Here is a 19,995-nt window from a genome sequence, read left to right on the forward strand (position 1 = left end):
CGCTGTTTAAAGCCGGTTTGTTTGAAGGACAGGTCGAAACCGCGAGCATCACTCATCCTTTAGGGTGAAAAAAAGAGAAAGGCTGTGTTTGGCTTTGACGCTTCTGCATTGCCAAAAGTTCAGCTTTGCAGTTCGTGTTGGAGAAAGGATTTCCTGAACAAAGGAAGATGTGTTTGTTGAGGATCCTCGCACCACTAGCTATGTGTGTGTTTTAGCGCCGGGCGCTGAGGTGACATGCTCAGCAATCACGGCGGATTTTGTAGCCCTTTCAATGTTGCTTTGAGAAAGCAGGGTTAAATTTGGACTTAAAGTGAAAGTTTTTCCATTGATGGACGCTTAGGGATATTATGGGAATATTTGGGATGTCATTAGAAGGATAGGAGAATCAGAGTAGTTTTTGCATTATTTTCTCATCCTTACAGAAAATTACATTGGAACGTTTCCGGCCAGTTTCTACATCTATTTTTATACTGTAATGAATATTGAGGAATTGATCTGCAAACAATCTAAGAAACTTTAAGAATATTTAAAAAATAGCCAATATTGGCTTTTTAATGGCTAATAATGAAAAGTCACATATTTAAGGTTACCATTTACTTCCAAGTGGATATGATCATCGCTGATATGATAACACAGATATCTATCCATCTCACTGGTTTATAAGCTCATATTATTATAATATTATAGTGGATATAGGGTTAAAAGCTAAATGAAAGGCCTTGATTGTAAAATATTGATTGTAAAATAACTGAAATGATTGTCTCCAGATGCCATTATGCATGATTTTGAGTTGAAACTATTGATATATGTAAAAAAAAAACTAATAAAAACTGTTTTTTTGTTGTTGTTTTTTTCCAGTAAATGTAGATATGGTTGATGTATACATTTTGCAGTGCGTAATGTGTAAAACATGCAAAAAAAAGAATATATAACACACTGTAAAAAAAATTACACTCAATTTCCCTCTTCAAAGTGTTACTTCAAAGTGAATTATTTTTTTAGTTGACAAAACTTGACTCTAACTTTAAAATATACATTCGCTCGAATAGTTTTATAGTTCTTTCAACTAAAATGTTTTAATCAGGATTTATTATTTGGGATAACTAGAAATTGCTGTTGAATTATTGAATATATATGAACAACTGTGACATAGTATACCCAAAAATCCTTCATACAGTGAACCACCAGTAAAATTGATGATAAATTGGGACCAAAATTATTAGGACACTTTTACCTGACCATGTTGTGCTTTGTTTTTTTTCTTTTCTTTAATTGCTAATGTGACCACAGACACCACAGGCTGATCAAAATGAAGCAATACTTGGTCACTGGTTGACCTAAATTGGTATTATCTAACTGTTCTTAAATCTGACAACTGATTGGTTGATTGTAATCATAACACCTTTCTATCAAAGTTATCTGACATTATCAAGATAAATTTGTTTTGACACAGTTCAACTCATGTTCTTGTCATATTGTATTAACATTTCCTAAATATACATTTTGGGTTGACTGTAATTATTTATAATTTTATAACAAGTTCATCAAAATTTTAAACTGGTGTCTGTCTATCACACAAAAAACACAAATGAAAACACTTTATTTCATAATGCGTTTATCCTGCCAGTGTTATTATTCATAGCAATTGTATTCATTCTACAGTAACAAATTTACAAAGACAAGCAGACCCATCTGTCCATTTTTATTGGAGAATGGCTGTACGTAGAAAGACGATGAGTCGAAACTTGCGCAGCTTTCGGTAGAAACGACACAGAGTCGAGAAGACGAAACACTTGGCCGGAATGTCTTTCATAAGACAGCTGACCTTGAGTTGACTCTTTCCCTCAGCCCCACCTCTCCTGTGTGGCGTCTCTTCCATGAGTAATAACAGCCTCATGGCTGGTGACGCCACCTTGCACTAGTTTCACAATCTTTCTTGCCACAATAAGGCTTTGTTTTCTTGTGCCCAAGTTAAAATGCTTTTAAACTCGTATTTGAAAAGGAATGCAGTTGAAGTTTTTTTCTTTTGATCGACGCATGAGGAAGGGTGGTGACAGATGAAATGATTATTTTGATCATGACACTTACGACGCCTCTGCAGGAAATACATCAGGACTGTAAACATTTTTTGATTTCAAAGAATTAATGAGGGGAAACAGTTAGAACGTGAATTGAGTTGCCTTTTTGTGCTCCAGAACTGTGAGTGTGTAACAGTGTTAGAAATATGAGCGAACCCTTCCTTTGCTCGAGTATACCGACTGCATTAAGCTCATCCTTAAATAACTCTGTTCTCCCTCCCAAATGTTAGCCAATGCAAATCTCAGCTTAGTCCATATTTACACAGCCAATTTTGAGGTTACATTCAGCAGATGAATTATCCAATCGCTGGAATATTCACTCTTGACATCGAATTGTAGAACTGAAATAAAATGTGCTGTTTGTCTAACTGCTTACAAATAGACCTTTTAAAATGAATTTTTGATGAATAACTGACACAACCTTACTTTGTCAGCAAATCAAGCTGTCGAAAGATGCAAAATTTGCTCCAGGTGGATTGAAACGATTCATTTTCTGCATGAAATGATTGTAAAAGAACTGAAATTATGTGTGTCCAGATGCCATTATGCATAATTGAGTTGAAAATGATAATTAAATGTCAAAAATATCATTAGTTAATTAGTTAAAAGTTTTGACCATGAATGTAGATATCGGTGATTATATAGATATTGCAGTCAAAATCTGCAAAACATGCAAAAAAGGAATATATATTACACACTGTAAAAAAAAAAATGAATTAGATTCAACTATTAATTATTTAGGATCTAGTTTTTACGTAGATTTTACATTATACTCAATCATAATGAAAGCATTGGCGTAAAACAAATGTTTAGGAGAAGTTTTGGTACAAATATGTGACCCAGGAGCACAAAACCAGTCATATGTCTCATGGGTATATTTGTGGCAATATCCAACAATACATTGTATGGGTCAAAATTATTGATTTTTCTTTTATGCCAAAAACCATTAGGATATTAATTAAAGATCATGTTCCATGAAGATATTTAGTAAATTCCCTACCTTAAATATATATAAAAATATGTTATTAGTAGTAATATGACTAAATTTAAAGGTGGGGTAAGAGCTTTCTGGTAACTGTGGTTGGTATTTCAAATCACCAAAACAAACACGCCCCTACCCCCCAAAAGGGTCTCGACCCTATTTTGATAGCTCCGCCCCACACATACGTAACCCAGGCAACGGCTATGGCAGAATCTGTGTAACTAATCCAGGTCGAATATTCAATGAAAAAGTCACCCCTTCCATCACAAAAACACAAACTGTTCTCATGAACAACTCGATAGAACAAGAGCTGACAGGCCAACTAACGACATGTTACACAATTATGACCAGTTTAGAGTTATAGCGATCACAAAAACACAAACCGTTCTCATGAAAACTCGAATTTACACAAGCTCGATATTCCAACTGACAACATATTGCAATTAAGACCAGATTAGAGTTACAAGGTGTTTCTCAATGTCAAGGATGCTTCCTTGGAAGGACTGATCCTTCCAAGTCACTTCCTTTAGAGGCTAGGCTCTTTAGCATTCGAAGAACACGTAAATGGAACAGGCTAGCAAGTGCACGTCTTTGCGTCATTACGCCAGTGAAAAGGTCCGTTGGCCATCAATAACGTTATGTGTAACGTTATTTGTATATTTTTTTATATCAATACAGTAGTAATTTGTAAACTTTTCTTATATTTACTACGGTTATAACAAACGTAAATAAAAGCATTGTGGCAAGCAGTTTGGTGAGGGATCGTGAGAGCGGGCCGGTGGAGTGATAATGAGTGGCAGCTGATCGCCACACCGGTCTCGGCTCGCGGCAGTGACGGGAGTATAATTGGAGGAGCGTGGAAGGACTAGGCCTGGACTTTATGTTATGGTTTGTTTATGTTTTATTATGTGTGTGCGGGCAGTCGCCCGCGTTACTTTCGTTTTGTTTATTATTTATTATAAAGTTGTTGAACGTTCGGCGGTTCCCGCCTCCTTCCTTCCCATCGACAAACCCCGATACAAGCATATTTGCCCCGTTCACGCTCCGACTCCGGGAACGTCTGATAGCAAACCTGCGCGCATAGGATTGTGGGTGATTTGAGAACGCGAAGGCTACTCATATGCATCCTTTCCTGTATATGACATATTTTTCGAACGAAGGACTCAGTCCTTTGTTGAAATTCGAGGATCCTCGACATTGGAACAGTCCTTCGACGAGTGTTGATGACGTGGCATCCTCGGAATTCTGACTTTCGAGGATCCTTCCTTGACATTGAGAAACGCCTACAGTGATCACAAAAACACAAAGTGTTCTCATGAACAACTCGATAACAACTCGAAATGAACGGGTCTTTATCATCCCTGAAGTGAGACACAATACGATCGCAAACGGACAAACAAGCGAACATGACACACAAGCATATTTAAGCAAAAGCCAGCATATATTAGTTATCGGCTAATGTCCGCCTCGTGTGTTTGAATAATGACATGCACTGAGCCTCTATTCTCATCATCAATATTAGACACGCCCCTAACCTGCCGATTAGCTACAAGTTTGTTATTGCACTCACCGAGTCCTTTTTGTGAAACAGTTTCGAAAAACACTTACCCCACCTTTAAAGGTGATTTTTCTCAATATTTCAAAAAAAAAAATGCACCCTCAGATTCCAGATTTTCAAATAGTTGTGTCTTGGCCAAATATTGGCCTATCATAACAAACCATACATCAGTGGAAAGCTTATTTATATTTTCAGATGATGTATAAATCTCAATTTCAAAACACTGACCCTTATGACTAGTTTTGTTGTCCAGGGTCACATTTGTAGTCCTATGAGTTCAGTGAAGCCAAAACCAGCATTCTGTGGTCTGAATAGGTGATTGAGGTTGGAGGTCAAGGATCAGTTCATGAATCTAAAACATACATTTTGATATGAATAGTATAACTTAGATGTCGTGGTATATGTGCAATAATACTGTACTCAGCATTGCAGTGCACATAATTAAAGGATGAAACATGTATTATTAGGGGTGTGATACACAGAATGAGAAGATTATTTTTGAACACTTTAAAAAAAATCTTCAATGATATGACTGGAAAAAGTAAATGCAAAACACTGCAGGTGCATTTTAATCATCTGGCAATGAATGTCACTTTAGTTCTTTCTAAATATGAATTATCATATGCAGTAACAGACAGAAAGATTTTCACTTAGAAGAGAAATAATGTCACATTTTAATATTGTATTTTTTCCGTGTATCTTAAGCAGTGGTTGCAGATAGTATTTTTGTGAAGCCTTGACGCTAAGCTGAATTGTTTTTGCCGTGAATCATATCGCTCGTCATAATAACTGATAATTGAGGGATCAAACACAATACAGAGCATACAGAGTTTATCCTATTGCACATCTTGGGGGCATTTGCCTGCTTTTATTCATTCAAAAGCAGCGCTGTTTAAAGGCAGTTGTGGGGTGGGGGACGCACTTTCTTTATTCCTAGCATGGCTCACGCTTTTCTCGCACCCAAATTAGCTGGATATGGGGAAATTGAGGCACTCATCCTGGCAGATTTGGAGGGTCATTTCTCCTCCCCCGTTAATGCAGGAGGATCAGTGAATCGTGGCCTGATAGACGCCGCCGAGGACGGATCCATCAGAGAGATCTGAGATGCTAGCGCTAGCTCATTCCCACAGGCTCAATTCAATTATCACTGCGTCTGCTCTGAGAATGAGCTTTACGCCCGTAAGACGCGCGGTCCTGCTTCGCAGATCCCACTCTGGCTGCTAGACGTCTCCATCATCTAAGAAACATAAGGCCTACCTGGAGAATTTTCAAGTAATGCGAGGAATTATGCTTTCATTTGAGAGACTGTGTAATTATAGACCTTCAGTAAAGTGACATTGACGGTCCTGGAGGGGTTTTATTACTTTATTTTGAGTAGTTAATCTTTTAACTAACCACCTGGTGATAGATTTGAGAAAATAGTTTTACAAAACTATTCTATACATATCTCCAGTAAAATCTGGAGGGTCTGACAAAAGTCTCACTCTCAGTGGTTGATTTACAGCTCCAGCTAAAATGTTTTGTTTTTGTCGCCGAAGATGACGTAACTGAATACAAGTAACCTTTCCAAGTAGGACACAATCTTTTTGATTTATAGCCCGTTTGAGTGGGTTTGTTTGCTGAAGGTCCAACAAGCTCAGTCTAAACCCCCTCGAGTTTTATCTTTGATCAGGTTTGGTTAATCATCAACTTGAGATAATCAATATTTTTAGTTAAGAGCTCCACAAGTTGAGTTGAGTTTTTTGTTTTTGTTTAGTTCAGCTAAATATGAAACCAGGGTGCAAAGCTGTTTTTGGTCCAAAATTTATATGTGTGTGTATGTAGGTATAGTATCTTGGTCTAGATTCAAATATGATTCAAAGAAATTTTATTAATGTATTATATAAAAACATTTTGTTAACACTTTATGATAAGGTTCCATTAGTTAATACACTAAAAATGAACAATACATTTATTGCAGTTTATTAATAATACAAATACAACTGTTCATTGTTAGTTCATGTTAGCTCAGGTCCGTTAAATATATGAACATCTTTTGATTTTAATAATGTATTAGTAAATGCTAATTAAGATTATTAAATACTTTAGACGTATTTTCATTAATGGTTAATGTCAACTAGTATCAATAACAATTGGAACCTTATTGTGGTGTTACCATTTCTTTTTATTAATATTTTTTCCTTATACAGTGGGGTTCAGAAGTCTGAGACCACATTGAAAAGCTGGCATTTAAGATCTATTTTTTTAATAAAGAAACAATAAAGACAATAAATAAAAGACAATAATTTTTGATTTTATGTGCAAATCGAGTGCAACATGCATAATACAAAGACATTTCTTAAAATCATAGATTTTTTTCAAATCAACTTTTTTTTTTTTTTTTTACTTTATCATTATTAAATGAAAGCATTGTCAGTAGTGGCATCAGACCTTTGAATTCCATTTTATATAGTTTGATTTTTTTTTTTTATGTTTAACCTTTTCATCTTTTTAAAATGAAGTTGCTTTTTTGGTCTTCATTCCTGTTTGTTCAGTTGCAGGTATTTTTGACTCAGAAACGTTTTTTACTAATCAGCATGAACAGTTGGACAATAAAAAATAAACGCCAGCCCTTCAGTGAGATAGAATCAGCCTACAGTGCATGTAACTGATTGACAAAAACAGTTTCTATTTGTTAATATCTGTCAGCGAGTCAATAAAATCTTTTGATCCGGGAAAAGTCAAGACCATTCAAAGCTTCACTACAGCCTGTGACAATCAAATTACACGGCGGGGTTCTCCCAGGTGCTTGTGCGCACCTCCCCATATAAAAGAGCCTGTTTATCCATATCAAATCAGTTCATGTCTGCCTTTTTCATGCTGTACAATTAAACCTGCTTTAAGACTCTCTCCACATTAATGTCCGTATCAAAATTCATAAAGAATCAGTAAGACGAGAATCCTGAGCTCGTAGATTCACAGGGATTTCACATGAAGCCCGTTTAATCAGGATAACACTGTTATTAATATTCATAAAGTCAGCTGGAATACAAATGACAGCCTGAAGAATCTGGAAACTTTTTGTGGAGGAAATGCATTAAATGCAGCTTAAAAAATTAATGGAATTTAGTTTATATTAGAGGGAAACGCCAACCCCCCCTCATCGAGCGATTGAAATTGGGCTTAGACATTTCTTTTTGAAGAATTCCATCTTTGACAGACATCAAAGGCATTTTCAATGAATGCGACGCATGAATGGTCATTTAAAAGGATTTAAAGACATTACACTGCAATAATTGTACATGAATAATAAGTAACCCACCGAGGCAATTAGCTTAAAGTCTACAAGACAGGAAAATGAAGATCACTGAGCGACAGCAAAGGACAAATTGAAATGAGAAAAGTTTGAAGGAAGGATAAAGTGGCTTTAAGTGGCAAATGCTGTTTTGTAAGATTTGAGCCGTTTTTTTTTTTTTTTTTTACATTTGATGCGCGCTTCTAACCTATTAATGTTTCTTTATTTACTCGTGTTTTATCCCTGTGAAGGAATATTGATGAACTATTCAACGTTATCTTAAGGAAATGAAAGTCTTCTTTTGTATCTTTTCTACATTTGTAGAAAGTTGGCAGATATGTTTTTAAACTACTCTAGTGGGGACACAGTCATAGACCTTCACATTTTCACATTGTACTTGACACACACACGCTGTGTTCTTGTGTTATAGGGACTACTCATCACAGAAAACTTTGCATTTTTACATTTTCAAACAGCATAATTTAGTCCAATTTATAAGTTTGTTATTCAAAAATGTTTGTGGGGACATTTTGTCTCCATTAAGTAGGGTTTTCCTGAACCACACTTACACACACATTGGGTTTCAATGCTTTATGGCACAAAATGATTAGACATAATGATTTTTATACTGGCATATTCTATCCCTCAATCCTAATCCTCTCAGAAAACTTTAGGGATGTACCTATATGAAAAATTTGGCCGATACTGATAACCGATAATTCTTTATATTTGGAAGCTTATAACCGATATATTAGCCTATAAATCTAAATAAACAAATTTGTATATTTTTTTAGAACCTGGAAAACAAAAGTCTCACCAATAAAAGCAATTATAATGTTCTCATTTTCATTTTATGTAGCTTAGTATATGACACACTTGCACAGCACATAACTTAACTGTATTTACTTAACTGAAAACTGAGAATTTTTTTTCTTTTTTTTTTTTTTCAAGCAATTCAAAACCATCACACCAGTGCACATCTGAAGTGTCTCAGCTGAAGGAAACAATCCATTATTTATCGGCTTTAATATATCAGCCAATACCGATATGGTGGCCAATATATCGTGCATGTAGACTGGTTAAGCCCAGCCTGATCTTCCGGCGATTTGTTTTCACCCAGTAACTCAGTCTGGAAACCTGTACATTAATTTATACTGCTTCTGATACACTTTCGCGGGAATCAATCACAGACTGGCTTATCCACCTGGCACACTATTGGCGGGTTTAACATGATGACAGATAAAGGATGGGTCATTGCCCATTGATCACGCCTCTTGTGGTCTGATTGGTTGAAGGACTATCCAATTGCGTACAGAGCCATTTAAATCATGCTCGTTGATCACACCTCTTGTGCAGTAGAAAATACAGAGCAGACTCCCAAGACCAATGTTTTAATTTTAAATTAAGCTTGGTGATAGCCAGAAAAGCTTGCATGCCTACATTTGTTAATTATATTTAATATAATTTAATTATATATATATATATATTTTATTTTTTATTTTTTTCTTAAGCTAAATTCTTTATTTATCTTTGCATCAAAAAATAGAATTGCAAAAATAATCTTCCTCAATAAGCTCTATGTCTATCTTCCTCTATGTCTGCCATTGGTCGTTCAGACAGATAGTCCCGCCCTAAAATGTATTTTTTATTTATTTTCTGGATTATTTTAGCATTTTTTAACTTAGCTTTAGCTGATTTTAATGGTTTAACTGTCAAGTTTGTGATTTTATACATTTTTTTTGAACTATTTGAGCCTGCTGAAATAGCATTTTTATTCAGAAACATATGATTTGATTTGAATCAGCTCTTCATCTAGCTCTAGTGCCACTGTTTATACACAATGACTGGTTATTGTCTTCATTGTAGCATGTTACACTCTGCAAGGTTTGGCGTGAATGTAGTTTTCGGCACTGCCCTGTGAGCACCAAGGCTAATAGCTCATTAATCTATCATGAAACTCCTGCAGATTATGTAGAAAATGTAGATGTGATGCTAATTCACCATCTGGAGCGGCAGCCGCAAAGAAACAGGCCTCCTATTGCACTCAGCACAATTCAAACTTTCATTAAGCCAGAACGAGCTCTTCCCTGTTTTTCAATATCGGATTATTGGATAGTATCAGTTTCATTTTCTTGGGGGTGATTCTCTCAGGAAACGGTGTCAATCAATGAATCGGTCCAAATTTATTTGGTAAAGCGCTCTTTTCGAAGAACTGTTTAACGTGTCTCGCCGAAAATTACGCGAACATCAAAAGGTCAGGTTTGTATGCTTTGTGTTGTTTTTTCCCCTCTCTGTCTTTTCCAAAGCTGCTTTCTCTTGTTAGTGTTAAAGGATTACCAGGCGTCTTAGCCATACCTACTATCTTTAGTCTTTCTTCATCCTCGTCCTCCTCTCTTTCTCTGTGAAAGTGCGGTGTGCGGGGCCAGCTCCCGCTCAGAGTCTATCACTGAGATTAATGGAGCCCTGTGGTGTTTGGCACAAAAAGCCAGTTGTCCGTTCACGCCTGACTGTGTCTGAGCTGAATAGCGTGTGAGCGGTGTGAGCTGTGTGTGCTGGCTTACAGCGCGGGGATAACGTTCCACTGGCATCTGCCCCAGGGGTCACCCCCACCCGCCTTGCGCACAACCTCCCAAGAGCACTCACTTTTTATGTCTTCTTAGCTCTCTTCTGCCAACTTTCTCTCAGGCTGTCAGTCCGTCATCCCCTATATCGTTTTCATGACCTTTGTTGCCTTTCCCAAGAAACTGATCGTTATTTGTCCTGCGCTATTCCATCTTTAAAGGTGCCAGGAATTAAAAAATAGCTGGATATATGGATTTCAGTCCATGTCTTTGCTAGTGTACACTTTAACGCTGATAAAGCGAACCTTTCGCGGTGCACTCTTAAAGGTTCAATGGGGTTCTATATAGAACCCAAGGGTGCTTCACTCAATTTAAAGAACCCTTTATGCCAAAAAGGTTCTGTATAAGGAGAAATGTCTTAAATTATTGCATAAATTTATATTTAAAGTATGTTTACGAGCTGCCTAAGTCATACAATTTAATTAAACTTTAATTTATCAAAACTAAATCCATAAAATGATCTCATGAAAATAGTGGTAGTGTTCTCTTCCTGGAAGTTTTTGCCCAAGCTACTTTCAATATAGCAAGTAGCAAATCACAGTTCACTTATATGATGTAAACTAAAGCCTGTTGGTTATTTTAAAAAGTGTATTTCGATATATGCCACCATTTCTAGTTTCAGTAGGAAGTACACTATTGTTTAACAGTTTGGGGTTTGTACGATTTTTAAATGTTTTTGAAAGAAGCATCTTATGCTCAATAAGGCTGCGTTTATTTGATCAACAATACAGTAATATTGTGATTTATTTCTACAATTTAAAAAAGCAGTTTCCTATGTTTAATATATTTTGAAATGCCATTTATTTCTGTGATGGCAAAGCTGAATTTTCAGCATCATTACTCAGTCTTCAGAGTCACATGATCCTTCTGACATCATTCTGATATGCTAATTCGCTGCTCAAGAAACATTTTTTTGTTTTGTTATTATCAATAATTTTTGTGGAAACTGATACATACATTATTCAGTATTCTTTGATGAATAGAAAGTTCAAAAGAACAGCATTTATTTGAAATAGAAATCTTAAATCTTATACAAATCTTAAATGTCACTTTTGATCAATTTAATGTGTCCTTGCTGTATAAAATTAAGCATAAATAGGGTAGTGTACAACTACAAACCAAGAAGCAAAGACAGCATTTATCAAGTGATTTCCTAAGGTCTTTTAGTAAAACATAATGAGAGCAGTTCAGCACAGAAAGTTTCGAATCAGAAACTTTCCAAGCCAAGATGCAAGATTCCAACTGAAAATATTAGATAATTTGTACATTTTTGGGAAAAGCACTCTTAAGAAAAATGGTTTTAAACAGTAGCAAACCAAATTTGTTTTTGTTTTTTGGCTTGTAACAATAGCAAAACCCTTTTTGATGTTAAATAGAACCCTTTTTATACGGTTCCATAAAGAACTATGCTTTAAAAGTGCTATATGGTACAGAGGACCTCCATCAGCCTGGTCTTATAGTTTTATCTGGCCTTTATTTGTTTTTGTTTTTAAAGAACATGTTTTGTCAGTTTGGTACTTTTATTTTTTATTGACATTGTAAATTTTAGCAAAAACAACAGTTCCCTAACATCAGTTATTAAAGCTGATTACATTAATAAATAACAGTTGGCATTGAACATGATATGTGTAAAGAAGACCAAGTTCTAGTAAAATATCTTAATCTTCTATGATGTCCATCATTATGTGTGTATTCTGCGTGGCAGTTTCTGATGAGGATGTGGCATGTGACAGCATCTGAAATACACGATTGAGTTTAGAGTTACAGTGTGTCTTTTCCAGTGTTGTTTATGGAAAAACTAGTGCTGTCAAATCAATTAATCTTGATTAATCTCATCCAAAATAAAAGTTTGTGTACATATGCGTGTTTGCACTGTGTATAATTATGTATGTACACAAATACACACACATTCATGTATATTTAAGAATTTTTATTTAAAAAAATGTACATTTATATATATATATATATATATATATATATATATATATATATATATATATATATATATATATATATATATATATATATGCAGTATATACACATGCAAATATTTCTTAAATATATAGGCCTACATGAATGAGTGAATGTGCATTTGTTTATATACATAATAATTAATACACAGTACACACACGCATATTTTTTAAACACAAACTTTTATTTTGGATGCGATTTAATCGATTTGACAGCACTAGTAAAACCATTTGTTTATTAAGGATAAAATTTGCAAAAATTGACTGTATGCAATGTTAGAAGGAAAAAGTATGATAATGTCATGGGATAGCTTTAATATTTCTTTGACTGGGTATGTTTATGCATAAAGTTGTTATTTTTATTTAACAATATGGGTCATAAACGTAGGCTATTATCTCTGTTACGTGGAGAAGAGAAGGTAGGCAAGTATCCTTACATGAACAGAGCTGCTCATATGTTCCGTTAAACTGAAAAGAGAGTTTCCATTTAAAAGTTTATTTATAGACATTTTAAGAAAAAAATAATTTACCTGTTGAGAGTCTGTTGACAGTCTGTGTTGTAACTGAGCTCCAGAAAAATCAATAATGTGGTTACTTTGACAGTTAGATTTGAAAAGGAAAAAGGCGGGAATTAGGAAACCAAACTTTAACACAAAGAACCATTTCAGCTTATAAAGTGTTTTTTTTTTTTTTTTAGGACGACACGGTTCTAACTAGAACTGATATGTAAAGAACGTGTAGTAATAAAATATTAAATGTCAGGGAAAGTGCTTTTTATTTTTTGTTATGTTAAGCTTTAAAATATTGCATGGGGGAGGGGGTGGTGTGGGAAGTTGTTGGAACTCTTGAAAACATTCGTTGGAAGTTTTGTCTTCATCTACAAAATGATTCCCAAAAAATAGCCAACCAGTAAACGAGGGGAACATTCTGCGTTTGCTGGGTCCACTCCGACTGTTTCTTGAAGATGCCCTGCACTCATTTGGTTTGTAAATGTGAAGCCACAAAGCACCTACGGTTGACAGAAGTGAAACTGTTTACGTGTGTAAGCCTCCGGTGTGTAATGTGGTAAGAAGTTCTCGTCTCAGACGCTCCGCCACTAGAGGGTAGCTCTCCACCACGGCTCCCGGCGAGCAACAGGCTCTGCCGTTTGAATGTCAGCGTTCCTGCTAATTGCCTCCTGTCTGTTTGTTGCTTGCTTATGAATTAGCTTCCGTTCGCGGAACTAAATTATCCACCATTATTTAATTACACCTGAGTAGATGACGCTTTAATTGGCGGTTCCTGACTAGGATCTGATATGGCTTGAGCTGTATTAAATGGCTGTTTACTTTTCTGATAGCTAAAAGCATTAAAGCGATTGCATGGTGGGATTACGCCGTGTTAATTGCCCGCGTTCATTAGTCCTCCATAAACTGCGAGGTAAAGCACTGGTACACAGTGGATGAGATAAAGACAAAGTCTTAAAGCATAATTTCACGCGGCAAATTAAAAGCCGCCTGTCTTGTTTTGCTGCCTCTACACCAGAGGTTATTAAAGATTGCTCTCCACCAAGCACCTCAAGATCATATTGACAGGCTGTAATTAATACTAACCTTTCTAAGTCTAATGGAAAAGAAGTGAGCTCGAGCCTGTGATGAAAAGCATTTTTTTTTCTGCAGTGAAATTAATCATATCCCTTCTATATATTTCCAGCTAATCCTAAAGTCAATGAAGAACTGAAACAAAGGCTGCCGTCCCCTGTAAAGCACCATTGTTCAGAGACCACACCACAACTTGGGTAAAGATGCCTTCCTCGGCTCATTTTACAGTGTTTGTCAATGGCTTTCTTCCACATGTTACAATTAAGGATGATTTTTTTTAATATGTGCGAAATGTTTATCAGTGTACATTGCAGGCGATGATTACACGTTGTAATATCTTTCCAGAGATGTGTTTTCTAAATCCAAAACGGTGTTACAATATTTAAAAATCGGCTGCTAGTTTAGTTTGTTCATCTTTAGTGCAATGCAAATGTAATTTGATTACAGGTGCAATGTTTGCAAGCTTATTGTGCATTGAGAGATTGTATGCTAATTATTTTGAAGCAGTTCAGTACTGAAGTGACTCTTGTATGCAAGTTATTATTTATGACTGTTTTTGCAGAAGTATAAAAGAGTTAACGCTGTCCTTTTTGGGTCCGAACACTTGAAGGTCTTTGATATTTGCTTTATGTCATAGCTTTACTCAGCGCTTTGAAACAAAACATGCAGGTCCTTCAAAGCAGTGTCATTGATGTACAGTTTGTCAATATCCTGTACCTGTCTTCACCAGAGCGTTGCACAGCGCACTACTGGTAGATATCGAAGGAGATTTTTTATATATTTGTTTTGCATATTCATCTGTTTTCAGATCCTCTTTAGAAGAAACGACCTCAGCTCTATCCCAAAGTCAGAGTTTATCAAAAGCCCTTGAAGAAAAACTCATACAAGGTAAAACATTATAAATCTTTTTTTTTCTGTCCATGATAATTGCAATCCAATCACAAGTCATAGCATAAATACGTCACTTTGTAAACGCCTCATTTGTTAGATATTAGCATTATAATCATTTCCTGCCAGATTGCGTCTGTTTTCATGATTAAAGACTTGTTTTGCAAGCTTCCTGTTACTTAAATGCTCTATAGAATGCATTAACTGTTTAAATGTTATTTATTTATCAACGTAAACATTTATTTACATTATTCCATAAGGCTGGGCTGCTGCATAATAACTCTACCTAGGCCATAACGCTGTGGAAGAGCCACTATTTAGATAGACTGGTTGGAATGACAATGAGAGATAAACAGAGTATTTACCAACCCTTCACCAGACGCTCCTGATATGCAAATTTATTCTGCCTCACTGCTCAAATATACATTTGGGCTGTTGGTGAAACACTTCAATCTTTTTGCAGGCGGTTAATCAGCTTGTGTTTGATTATTAGTGACAGACATTAGTAAGATGGCACGAGACTGTTGGAAGTTGTATTCTTTTATGAGGAGTGAATAGAGCAAATGGCCAAACAAATATTCTCTCCTGCTATTTTTTTTGTTGTTGCCCCATTTATCACGTAAAGTGTATTTTTGGCATTATTTAACTGACAATACCTTTTAAATTGCAATTACGTTTTTGCAATTAACTGAATTTTAATTGAGGTAGCAAGTAGGATGCAGAATTTAATTTAGCATGTAAGGAAGTATAATTAAAACATATTCACTATTTTTAAATCAGCGTTAATTGATGTTTAATTGTTTATTTATTAGAATTTTCTGTTGTGGTTCGTTAGTATACTATAAACTGCCCCTGGGAATGTGTTTAAAGCGATGCATGCATTCATATGTGTGTATTTATGTGTATATATATGGACTGCATTTATATAGCGCTTTTAACAGACCCTATGGCCATCCAAAGCGCTTTATATGTGTGTGTGTGTGTGTGTGTGTGTACATACGCGTGTGTGTGCCTCCATATGTAAATGTTTATATTAATCACGATTAATCGTTTTAACAGCACTAATTATTACATTGAGTATTTTTACATTTATTTTATGGACCACTATGGAAAAATATTGAATTACCCAGACTGCCCAAAGTCTTTAAAATGGAGCCAAAAATCGAAACATTCAAGATCTCTTCCAATTTATGTTGGACAAACTATTGTTTTTTATTGTTATTACAGATTCAGTAATTCCAATTGAATTTCAAATTCAGTAAATTACTCTTTCTGTCATTCCAGTTCAAATTCCACTTCAACTTTTCATGTGGCCAATTCAATTCAAATTTACACTTGTAAATCGAAAGGGAGCCAGTTCTTCAGTTCTGAATTTTTCTCTTAGTGTTGGATTTAAAACCAGAGTCCTTTCTCGTTTGGTTCCCATAGGAAATGGGCCTTTACTCTGCACGCTTAGATTAAAAGCCCCGCTCACCCCATTTGTGAGGGAAATGGCGCTTTAAACACACATTCTCAGGGGCAGTTACCTTTGTGAGAGACACCCAGAGAGGGAGATAAAATTAAAGAAGTAACCCAGGTTAGGGAACAATGTATCCAAAAGTCGCATATTTGCAGTGTGACAAAGGGCTCCTATAAGTGTGTTTGGCGTTATTATTCATGGTTTGAATTTGGTGTTTGCACGGGTGAGTCTTACGGGGAATACTAATAACTGTCTCCAGCAATCCTGAGAGCAGAGCCCTAGCAACAAAGCCATGAGGCAGACCTCCCTGATCTCGACTTCAAAACCTGACCTTTCGCTAAATAATTGTGGCGGCTAAGCTGGAGCTTTTTGGACATCGTGGTCGCAAGACTCGAGCATCACAACGCATTTATTAACGCAGAATGATTTCCCCTTTTTTGATGCTTTTGATTAAACCGCTCTGTGTTTGAGTTTTGCTCAATTTGAATTGCATTGATGTTGAACTGATTTATGTATATTTTATAATCGCAGAACAGCCACACTGCTTTTTTGTGTAGCACTTGACCCTGTGCATGCACTTAGCGCTGCTATCTGTTTAATTTGCTTGTCGATGTAAAAGCTGAAGTGTGTAATTTTTTTCATGCTATAATGAAACCATTTGTCGGTGGACTCCACTGATATTTGGCTTCTGTTTGTTGACTAGCCCAACCCAGCAACACTGACTCAACCAATGGCATGAGTTTGGGGGCTGTTTGGCAGACCAGTGGCAGACATGGTTCAGGAAAGACATTATTTGTACCTAATGCAAAATGCCACATAAATTACACATTTCACCTTTTGATCCAACACCCTCTGCTTCTCACAGTACAATTTCAACACTTTGTTGTATCGTTCAAGTCTATATCTTGACCAGTTTTGTCATCCCAAATTTGCACTCCTTTAAAATGTCTCTGATACAAGGACCGTCACACTTCAGTTTTGATCACAAACAATCCGGGGTACATACAGCTTTCCCTGAGGAGCAGAGCGCGTCTTCAGAAAAGCTGCCAGAGAGACAGGCCTCTGTGTTTGCCTCTCTGCCTGCATCTCTGGCCCTGAGCGCTACAGAAACATTGACAGAAGACCTCGTTTCCCCCTCCTGCCAGTCACTCGGCATGGATCGCCACATTCCCTCGTGAAAGACGGCCAGACCTAGTTTCCTTTTCAGAGAGCTGACGCAAACCAACCAACAGAGCCGCCTTTCAAACCGTCAGACTGTAATCTCACAGCAGTAGAATGGAAGACTAGTATGTTATGGTTGCGACGTCTTTCTTGTGGGTTTTCCTTTTCATTTAGCTTCTAAAGCTTTTTCTGGATGTTCAAATTCTCTCTTTTTTAGTATGCGGTGTCAGATGATTCCTCTGAATTGTGTAAGTTATGTGGCGCTGTAAAACCTGCTTTATTTGTTTGAGCATCCCCACAATGACACAACCAATAGTTTGTGAAGGGGTTATCTGTTTGGTTCACCAATGACAGACAAGGAAAACCTGTTTGAATACAATCACTATTTTTGCACTTTTGCCCAAAAAATGTGCTATTATTCATTTAAAATTATGCTCTTTTCTTCACAGTGAATGTCAGTAGTGGCCTGGGTATGTTAAGATTGAAAAATGAATAAAAGCTCCTTAAAATATTTTTTTAAAAATTGAGGAAAAAAAGGTTCCCTCAACTGCAGCTTAAAAGTCATGCATGTTTTAGTTTATTTAGATGTGGAGGGTCAAAAATGATCACACCAGATTTGACATCAAAGACCCCAAATATAATTTGTTCTTATGTGTCTCATAACCAGTGTTGGGGAGTAACTAGTTACATGTAATAGCGTTACATCATTTAATTACAAAATAAATGTAACTGTAATCAATAAATGTGCAACTAAATTACATGTTAATTAGGATATGTTGAATGTGTGCATAAATAAATTAGTTTTGAGAGCAATGACAGTAGTGAAGATTTTCATTGAATGAAAAACACAAAGTTCTGTCATGAAACTCTTGATGACACAGGCTGATAGGTCCTTAACCTGCTTGCAATCATCGTTCTCTAAAGGGCACAGCTGATTGTATCAATGAGCTTGCATGCTCAACCTTCAAATACTTTGTTAGCATTTGCCTTAGCAGTGCAGCACTTAGCAGAAAACCCTTCACCTTCCCTAGCTCCACCTGTTTAGATCTGCTACGGGAAATTAATGTATGCTATATTGTACAGCAGCGTGTCTTACTTGCTCAAAGCAAAGTGTCATGTATGTATTGACAGTAGAAAGTCCTGTAGCAGCAACAATAACCAACAGCAGCAGTGTAGCAGATCTATTCCGCCAAAAACAAACATTGTCATAACCATTACCATGCCAAACACTCAGAGAGTTGTCATGACATATATTAAAGGGTTATTTAGCTTTTAGCATATGGCTTTCTATGCCCCCCCCCCCCCCCCCAACTATCATCACGGTGCGTGTAATCTGACTCCTGCAGCGTTTGTGCTGTGACACTCCTTCCGCAGCTAAATCACATTATATTGAACAGACACATTCAGTTTATAATTGTAGTGTCTGTTCTCTAACTGAACTGATTTTGTGAAAAAGAACACGGTGGGGAAAGTGATCCAGTCACAGTGATTCAGTAGCGGTAGCAGTAGCAATAATACATTTTCTGTCTCATCTCAGTCTAGAATAGCCTGACAAGCCAGACCCACATCAAGATGTTTGGTCTGGAAACTCACCATAGACAGGGCTCAATCCGAGGGGCGGTATAAATGGTTGTCTCTCTCTGCACGCGATAGGATAGCGCTACACCAACCAGAGCAACAAAGGTGAAACAGAGCTCGCTGACTGATTAAACATTCGCCGTATCCGGTCGGCTAAACTCAGAACAAATCTTCCCTTTTTAAGAATGACTTCAGTGCCGTTCTTTGTTCTTTTCTCAGAGAAAAGCTTAACTCCAAGTCTTCCAGAGTCACGGTCAGAGCTGATTCGAAAGACCGCCGCCGTTCGCTAGTTTCTGTGTTTACTAGAAGCACGCAAACGCAACTCGGCCATTGTCATTATGGCCCCGCCCACCAACTCTATACACGATGTGATTGGGCCGTCCAGATTGTAAGGGAACACAGCTCAGAATGGTATTGAGAGTTCCTAGACGACACTTGCGGGCAAATTAAATTTGCTGCCGCTAGGGTGCGTCTAGATTTCTATGCTAAGTCTAGAAGGCACCAAATTCAAAAATAATTTCACATTTCTACTACATTAATGACCCAGTTTAAATACAGATTCATCTTCCCAGTGCTGAAGTACCCCTTTAAATTTCGCTCTGTTCCTTGCACAAAGCTAGGGTATGATACTATTACTCAATCAACTTGGTCATCAATCTTTTACTTAGACTATTTACTATGAACGGACAAAATTTTATTAACGGCTGTGGGCTGAAGGTAAATGTTGCATTATATGTATTTTAAAAAAATCTTATTCACTTTTATTCTCTACATTTAAATTCTGAAATAAAATAAAAATGTTAAAGCAAAATTATCAATTAGTAATGAAGATATGCTTGGCACCCC

The 19,995-nt window shown here is 36.4% G+C and overlaps 1 protein-coding gene across 5 annotated transcripts in view; it reads left to right on the forward strand.

Annotated features, from left to right (window-relative positions):
- The window catches only part of mipol1 (mirror-image polydactyly 1), a 116,868-nt gene that overhangs the window by 22,882 nt on the left and 73,991 nt on the right, over positions 1–19,995 (forward strand). For 2 of the 5 annotated variants that reach the window (XM_067455936.1, XM_067455937.1), the window contains exons 1-3: positions 13,594–13,902; positions 14,176–14,260; positions 14,872–14,951. In XM_067455936.1, coding sequence (XP_067312037.1) covers positions 13,845–13,902; positions 14,176–14,260; positions 14,872–14,951 — 223 coding nt within the window. In that variant the 5' untranslated portion in view covers positions 13,594–13,844. Of the gene's footprint in view, positions 1–13,327; positions 13,466–13,593; positions 13,903–14,175; positions 14,261–14,871; positions 14,952–19,995 lie in introns of those variants that run through there. The other 3 variants (XM_067455938.1, XM_067455939.1, XM_067455940.1) reach the window with 2 other exon arrangements.

Source organism: Pseudorasbora parva, chromosome 10, assembly GCF_024679245.1.
Source record: "Pseudorasbora parva isolate DD20220531a chromosome 10, ASM2467924v1, whole genome shotgun sequence".
NCBI lineage: Eukaryota > Metazoa > Chordata > Actinopteri > Cypriniformes > Gobionidae > Pseudorasbora > Pseudorasbora parva.